The following is an 8450-nucleotide window of genomic DNA, read 5'->3' on the forward strand; positions in this document are numbered from 1 at the left end:
ACAACTGAATAATCTCAGTGTATATTCAGCATTCATAGCACAGCACTCATATATTTTAAATACTTCGGAAAAGCAGTTACAGAAAAAAATAAATAAAAATAAACGAAACACACAGCTGGAGTATTCGTTGACTTAAATTTTGCCATTTTTCGTCGGTTTGAACGTTAATAACAATTTTATATTTATTTAGTACGTGTACTAAACTACATACCGGTAAAAAAAAAGCAACAACAACAAAAAATTCCCAAAAAGCAAAAGCCTTAAATTTTCGGTACATTTCATTTTGTGTTTAAACTACAAAACCAACTCGTATCTAAATTGGTATTAAAAATCAACAATGAACGGTGAGCTATAAATTCTTTATATTGACTTAACATAACTAAGCTTTAAATGATTGAAAGATTCACAAGCTTTCAATCAAAATAACGCTGAGAACAGCTCCGATATGAGCGACAAGATGTCGGAGCCAAAATATGAGACCAACGACCAAGCATCGAATTGCTCACGCAATCCCATAACCGGCATGGGCTTGAATGGAGACGGTGTCGGTGGTCTGAAGCCCAAAATAGCCAAGAACCGAGGTGCGTATTTGGACTCGAATTTACTGAATTATCTATAACACCTCTCTCAACAGCTGGCAATCCGGTGACAGGCGAGGGCTACAAAACTGGTCACACTGATATGGAAGTGCTCCGAAAAATTAGTCGTCGACCAGGTCCATTTTCCTAAGCAGCTCGATCAATTGGTTTTACTTGCCACAAGAAGACGCCCAGCATTAGCTCCATGTCGAGTTGCCATTGTTTAACCACACGACGCTGTTTTCCATTTTAATTATACAATTTTGCAGCTCGATATTGCGACTACTCGGATTTGTGGTTTATTTCAAGGCTGCTTTTGAACCGAACCTGGTTCAAAGCCGCAATTTCCGTTTACTTTTAGCTATGAACCAAAACCGAACAACAAACAAGTTCCCCAAAAGAACACCTGAACCGAACCACTTTTTGTAGAAATTTAATTGGAATGTCGATTTCAATAATGCTTTGGCTTTAAATAAAAAAAATTTGAGGGAGATCCAGCTTCAAACATAAAGCGCGTTTCATAAATATCTACTTTGGGTAAAAATAAAACTTTAGTACGCACTATTTATCTGCCAGGTTCGTGAACCAAATCTAGAAGCAGCGGGCGAGCCCTGGTTCTTGACTTTGAATGGGGCTTGGGTATGAACCGAACCAACTAGTTCAGCTCCCTTAAACCATATTTGCAATCTTTCCAATGTTTTAAATGCTTCGACCGATTGAAAAATACATTAAATGTTCAAATGTGTAAGCCAAAATCTGGGTTAAGGGATGCGTAAGACTAGGTGCATGAGCCGAAACCAAAGGCAGCAGGGTTTCGCAGTATACGCCGAACCAGCGACAGTAGCATGCAGCCCTGGTTCCGAAACTTTGATTGGAGCTTTGGTATGAAACGAACCACTTTGTAGAAAATTGGAATATCAGTTAATTTTACATTAATAGTTCAGCTTCCATTAAAAACTGTTGAGGGAGAAGCAGCTCCAAGCCAATAACATTTGAATATCTTGTAATATCTTGAGTATCTTGAATATCTTGATTGTAAAGTACATTAAAAATATTTAAATATGTGAACCAAAGGGAACGGTGATTCTAACCGAGAACTGAACCGGTGGCAGTATTGGTTGCCAGGCTCATTTCTTAACCTTGATTTATATGAAACACTTTCGTAAAAAATTGGAATGCTTTTTTTTTAAAAATAGTTAAGCTTCGAAAAAGAAAACTTTTTGATGGAGATCCAGCCTCAAGGCATATTTGCATAACTTGTCGATGCTTTATGCGATTGTAAAATACATATAAAAATGTTAAAATATGTGAACCAAGTTCTGGGTTGAAGGATGTGTAAAATCAGGTTAGTGAACCGAACCGAAGGTTGCGGTGTAATTCGAACCGTGAACTAAACCGGCGACAACTTTCAGCCCTGGTTTTTAGACTTTAATTGGAGCTTGGAGTATGAATAAGGGCTTAACTATATGTGGTATTTTTTAAAGAATTTAATTCTGGTTATTAGTTTATTGTCTAACGCGGCATTTGAACAATTCCCACCCCAGTTTCCTCTCTTATTTTTTCGCCAGCTTTTAATTACGCCCAGCTGACAGCACAGCTACCCATAACAAGCGTTGGAGGAGCTTAGGAACTGGGCAACCGACGATATGTGACAGCCATTTAATTTGATTTATGGCCAGTGAATAGTCTTGATTAGAACGCGCCCGCCCAAGCATGGGATTACAGAGCGCAGGCGGCAAGTGTGAGCGAAGCGAATTTAACTCAATTTCACATAAATCAAAAAATGTTGCCATCACACCGAAAGGCGCCCAGAAAACACAGCCAGCCCCGGAGCGATGTGTGTGTGGGTCCATACCCAACCCCAACGAACACCTTGGCGCTAATCGTATTTCAATTGTTCAAACGAATTGCGAATTGCGAATTGAATGAAGTGCTGAAATTTGAGTGTGTGTGTGTGTCTATCAATTCCCTCATGTGTGTGTGTCTCGGAGTTTACTAGTCGCTCTCGCTGTCAATGGGATTACCGAGGCAGCTACAAGTTCATAAAAGTAACGCTCACGATGCCAACAATGAGCGAATTTAGGTGTCAAACGGCAGGTGGCAATGGCAGCAGGCAAAGCCGAAGCGGAAGTGCCCAACGTTTGCCCAGAACTATGGCGGGAGGCGGGACAGGAGCTGGGACAGGGGCTGGGACAGGAGCTGCGGCTGGAGTTGGGGCTGGTACTGGGTGGCTAGGGGATTTGGGGACTGGGATGCGTCAGAGACAGATGATATCTTAAACACCACACACACGCACAACCAGTCAGCTACACAATCACACATGACTACACACACACACAGAGAAAGAGAGAGAGGAAGAGAGAGAGAGAGAGAACGAATGTTATCAGAAAAGCAAGCGCCCGGGCTGCTGTTGTACAATTTTTGACATGGGTCCCCAAACAAACGCCAAACAAAGGGCCAACACAATCGTGTTGGGGTTTGGGTTTTTTGTCGGGATCTGACGATATGGAGGACAGTGTGTGTGCGTGTACGTGTGTGTGTGTGTGTGTGTGTATTGGCAAACCGCAAGAACATCAACTGATGGCAGATAAATTAAATTTTGCGGTTCTAAATGGGCAATCAATGAGGCGTTCTTCTGGCTAGCAAAAGGTAGTCCTTTTTACCTATCAAATAGTAAAATTTAAAAATTTAACAAACGACAGCCAATAAGTTCTCCCCACACACACATACACGCACACACCCATGCACACACCCACGCACATGCTGCTTTAGAAAGTCGCAATTCTCTCAGCTTTCGTTTGAAATTTTCGCTGCATTTTCACTTTGTCAAGTTGCGACTGTGGCAAGTTCAAAGGCAACGCCAGAAACGCCCCGCCTAGACAAAGACCTTAGTCGCTAGTCAGTTGCCAGCCTCAGGTTCGCAAGCTCCCACCAGAGACTTAGTCCAAACTCTTTCCAGCTGTTGCCAGAACAGAAACAAGTAAAAGTGTTGTCTGTCGAGCGTGCCCGACTCGGAGATACTGCTTCTCTTCCCCAAGACTCACAATATGGGCAATGCGTTCTGGAAGAGAGCTTAAATAAGGCACGAAAAGGCGTGTGGTATGGCCGAAGGCTATATCTATATATATATATTTATATACAATTTTTCGGGGAGGTATCTTAAAAGATAAATATCCTGGACATTTGCGAATAATCTATTAGAATCTTCCTTTATGCTTAAAAATACAAGACTCAAAATCGATATATATCGATGCAATGAAAATAACGAGAAATATCGAAAATATATCATATATCTATCAAGTTCCGTCTCTAGCTATTGAAGTTTTCGAGACAACTTCGTACAAGTTCGAGTTTCTGTGTGTTACATACCTATGCACAAAACGCATATACCCTTCTTACACATTTCCACAGGGCTTACGGTAGAAAAAAGTTGTTAGCGAAACTTTTGCTCGCCCTCAAATATTGACTTAAGCAGCGCGGCACTCGATGACTCAAGCACCTCAATTGTAAGGGGTCCAGGTCTGGTCCTTCGACTGAGGTGTTCTGGGTGTGAGTGCGTGTACAGTTGACACCTTGATGCCGTTAAGTGTGTGTGTGTGTGTATGGGTGTGTGTGTGTGCCTGCTTATTGGTATTTATTTGGATGCCTGCACGCCTAATCAAACAGACATCTCTGATACTTGACAATAGGAAATGAGAAGCACTTGCCATATACACGTAATTTTCTATTCAATATACCGAAACGAGCAGGTTGCCCTTAAGGTCTAAGCTTTAACGGACAAGGTTATGATATTTGAAAGACAGCAATACTATATACAAGCAAGTTATATACATATATATTCTTGATCTGCCTTCCCGGCTGTCAAACTGTCTTCTGTCCCTCAGTTTACCTGCTCTGCTTTTCTATTACAGGCCGTATATATGTATGTCGGAGCTAGCCGGATCGAACAAATGTATCATGTAGAAGGAAAGACGGATATATGCAAAGGTTAAAAAAGATAGCTGCAAGACCGAGAGACTAGTTCAAAGTTAAACAGACAGACGGCCTTTCATTACAAAATTATAATACCCTCTAAGAGGGTATAAAAATACAATATTAATACTAAAACAGATTTGTAAATACAGCTTTTAACACATAATTAGCTTGGTCTAGAGGCTAGACAAAGTGTTCGCCCCGTTTTTATGAGTGGGTCAATATAACTTGAAATGTTATTTGCAATTGGCCGATTGAAGGGTCTCTTCAAACCAATCTCAGTCAGGTTTATGCCATTTCAATGGACCACACGACAGCAAGATATTTATTAATTAACCATTATCGGCGACTGGACCGGCCGGACTGAGCGCTGCTCATTGATGATAAATGGATGTCTGAAGTCTGAAGTGCAATTTGCATGCGAGTTTTTAAATCAGCAGCAGTCGCCATTGAGGCCGGCGAGACAAAAAAAACACACACACACACACATGGAACAGGTCCGGCCCGGAGGAGCAGAAGCAGGAGCCGGAGCCGACGTTGATGAGCATCATTATGGTAAGTGCGGAGCGCTGTACATGACATGGATGGATGTCCAATGGGGTTGACAATTATGTCAGACGATGGCAGCATTATTGCCTGCTGGCTGTCCGGGATTAACGCCATTTTAATTGAATTTTAATATTTCACACACGACTCGAAAAACCCCGAACCCGGAAATGTGGCGAGCTGCCGGCGGCGGGGCTTTGAATTTGCACAAAAACCGCAAGTAAACGGGCTGCCCACGACTATCGAGTGGTCGGCCGGGCCAATGAAATAGCCATTATGAAAATCTGTCAACTGACATGAATGGGCCACAGGCGTGCATTAAATTCACAATTGGCTGGCTTTCGGCTTTAAAGGCAATCCATAAATAGGACAATTGTTGTTCAGGTCCATAATAAACAAATGCAATAACTATCGATATTCGATATTCGATAGGCAGCGTGTCGTGCTTAAGCTTGCCAGTGTTGCACAACGGAATCTTGTGGCACAGCTTTTCGAAAATCGCACTGCTGTAATAAATAATTTAATAGAACTCATCAAAAATGTAAGTTAATCCAATGTAAAACTGACCAAACCAGCTCTGATCTCAGCCAAAAATCGTTATAGAGAACCACAAAAAGCGCAGGATGTCGAATTACAATCCAGATCTAATGCAACAGCGACTCACAACCGACCAGCGCATCCAGATGCTGGAGCTGGAAATTGAGAAACTGGCGAGAGACGTTCAAGCCTACAAGGAGCAGAACAGCAGGACGGCCGGCCATAGGGATATTATGCTTATGGCCGATTCGGAGGATGAGATAATTGACATTGGTGACGAACTGACAGATTTTCAAAATGTCGAACAAGCGGAGTTCGTAAAGCGATTGCTTTGCCCCGAAAGCTTTCCCGATCATTTAGTCTGAGCAGCAGACTTGAAGCTTGAATCATATGGATAAGGGAATTTTTGTTTTAAATAAGTACAAAATGATATATGGATATGCAGCTGTACATTGCTTCGAAAATCACACAATGTATATACAACAAAACTGTGAAACTAGTTTCATTCGAGCACTCCATCAACTGGTCTGACATGTGCGCTATAGGGTAGAACAAGGACCTGATCAAATATGTTGGCTCCAGCAAACAATTTCCTCGCCCACAGACAATGCCAGCGACAAGCGACAAGCGACGAGCGACGAGTGCGAATGTCCAAATATTAAATGACCATTGTGACAATCAACGACAACTGACTATAAAACTGTCAACTATTGAATGACCTCTGTACGTGTAGGGGGGGGGCGATGTGGAATGGGGGGGCGTGGCAGAATTGTCTGCAATCAGAACGAGCGAGCGAACGCAGTTGGCAATTTCTTCTTCGCCTGCTTGTTACATGCAAATTTAAACGAGTTTCAATCACCAGCGGCCATTGTCTCTCTCTCCCCTCGCTCTCTCCCTCTCTCTCTCGCTCTCTCTCTTCTCTCTCTGTCTCTGCTGGCAGTCGAACAGTGCGTATGAGCTATGAAAAAGTAATTAAATTTAGGGGCTGCAACTGGGCAACTGGCTAGTTGGAGGCAGCGCACATCCGACCAGCCAATGCCCGACCCCCCCCCCCCCCCCTAGAAAAAAAGTGTCATTATTAACGCATTGAACGCGGACTCCAAACAGGCTGACAGCTGTGCCCAAACCAAGTCCGGGACCGGTCGCTGCCGTGTTGACACTTGGCACAGACCAAATGACATTTATTGAAATTTCATCATTAGCTGGCGGGTTAGTTCCTCAACGGAAGAACAAAAAAAAAAACAGATGTTTGTCAACTTTGCTGCACGTCAAATTTATTTAAATCGATGCCTGTGACACGTGTGTCTATGCTAGGGGGCGGGGCTTGGGAGGTGTGGTACGGTGCTGGGTTATCAAAAACAGAGACCGTTGACAACCCTTGCCCGAGATGGGAAATCGGTTTGGCATTAACAACAAAATTCAGTGAACAGAAAAATATCCCCAAGGATACAACAACAAATATCGTTCACTTTTCTTCCTCTTTTTTTGATTTTTGCATAATTTCACAAAAGTTCGAAGACAGTTTGGAACAGAATATGAAGATGCAAGATGACACAAATCAACCCCAAAACGGAGCATCAAGATACACACACGCACACGCACACACATGTATGAAGCATAATGTGAATATAATATGTTGCAGAAGATGGAAGATTAGCATAGAATGAGGATTTGAACCCTGAAACAAAATATAATATATAATTTTAAAAGAAAAACACAAAATTTATTTGGGAGAGAGCGACTATCTTTGGCACGCCGAAGCGTAAATACCCTTGCATACGGCTTCAAAGTAAACTTTTAGAAAAGCTTTAAATACAACCAATTGTTGCTATGGGAAACATATGATATAGTTGGCCGACTTTATGTTGAAAGTATGATAAAGCAGTCCGAATCTTTGTTGGAGCAAAGTGAATGCTCGTAATGACAGAGGTTGCTCAAGATATCTCAGGAATCAGAAAAGTTTTGCATACCAAAACGAATCTTCATAGATTCTTTGTATAGCGCTGTATATATATATATATATATATATATATATATATATGATACAGAAGTCCGATGTTCTTCAGATTTTGCTTAGATTTTCTTATGCTAAACATATGATATAGTCGTCTGACTTTATCATTGACATATGATATAGTAGTCCGACTTTTTGTTGGATTGCTTATAATTGATTAGTTTGGTGAAGATATCTCAAGAAAAGTTTTCCATATATATATGTATTCAGATTTTGCCTAGATGCCAGGAGCATATTAAAGCTCCCAAATCAAAAGACTGTGACAAGATATCTTGAAAACAACAAGTTTTAAATACTAGAACTTAATAATAGACCAATCGTATACATGACAGCCATATGATATAGTGATTCGATCCGGCCAACTCCAGACAGACTAACGGACGGATATGGTTATATTGACCTGGCCCTTAAAAAAAATAAATTTGTCCAAGAAAATAAGGTAACTCTATGTTGCACAACAGGCTTTTATTCCTTGTACCTCTAGGTAACCCTTCCTGTACTTTTATGTACCCTTATATATCCAGACTAAACCCTACTTTATATACTATAAAGAAGTGGACACATTTCAAGACAATATTATAATATCCCTTGTTGAGAACAGTTAAAAAAATGACATTATGCAACACTAATTTATAGAGTTGCCTTATCTCGTCAGATAAAATTGGTTTTGTTAGATATTTCTAGCTATATCTGATACATATAAAAGTAGAAAAGAAAACAATAATAGGAGAATAACAAGCATTTCCCTCATTATTTTCTTGCTATCGATCTCAACAGTTGTCCCACCCCAAATGCCATAACCA

At 41.1% G+C, this 8450-nt stretch overlaps 1 protein-coding gene across 1 annotated transcript; it reads left to right on the forward strand.

The window, feature by feature from the left end:
* On the forward strand, positions 1-1089 carry LOC135433449 (microtubule-associated protein Jupiter-like). Its single transcript, XM_064689542.1, has 3 exons — positions 1-344; positions 402-581; positions 635-1089. Exons 1-3 carry the CDS (start codon positions 338-340, stop codon positions 727-729), a joined length of 282 nt encoding a protein of 93 aa, XP_064545612.1. The 5' UTR covers positions 1-337; the 3' UTR covers positions 730-1089.
* The last annotated feature ends 7361 nt before the right edge of the window (positions 1090-8450 follow it).

The sequence above is a fragment of the Drosophila montana genome, unplaced genomic scaffold (genome assembly GCF_035044405.1).
Source record: "Drosophila montana isolate Dmon_TW-CO22-7 unplaced genomic scaffold, ASM3504440v1 contig_3218_1, whole genome shotgun sequence".
Lineage (NCBI taxonomy): Eukaryota > Metazoa > Arthropoda > Insecta > Diptera > Drosophilidae > Drosophila > Drosophila montana.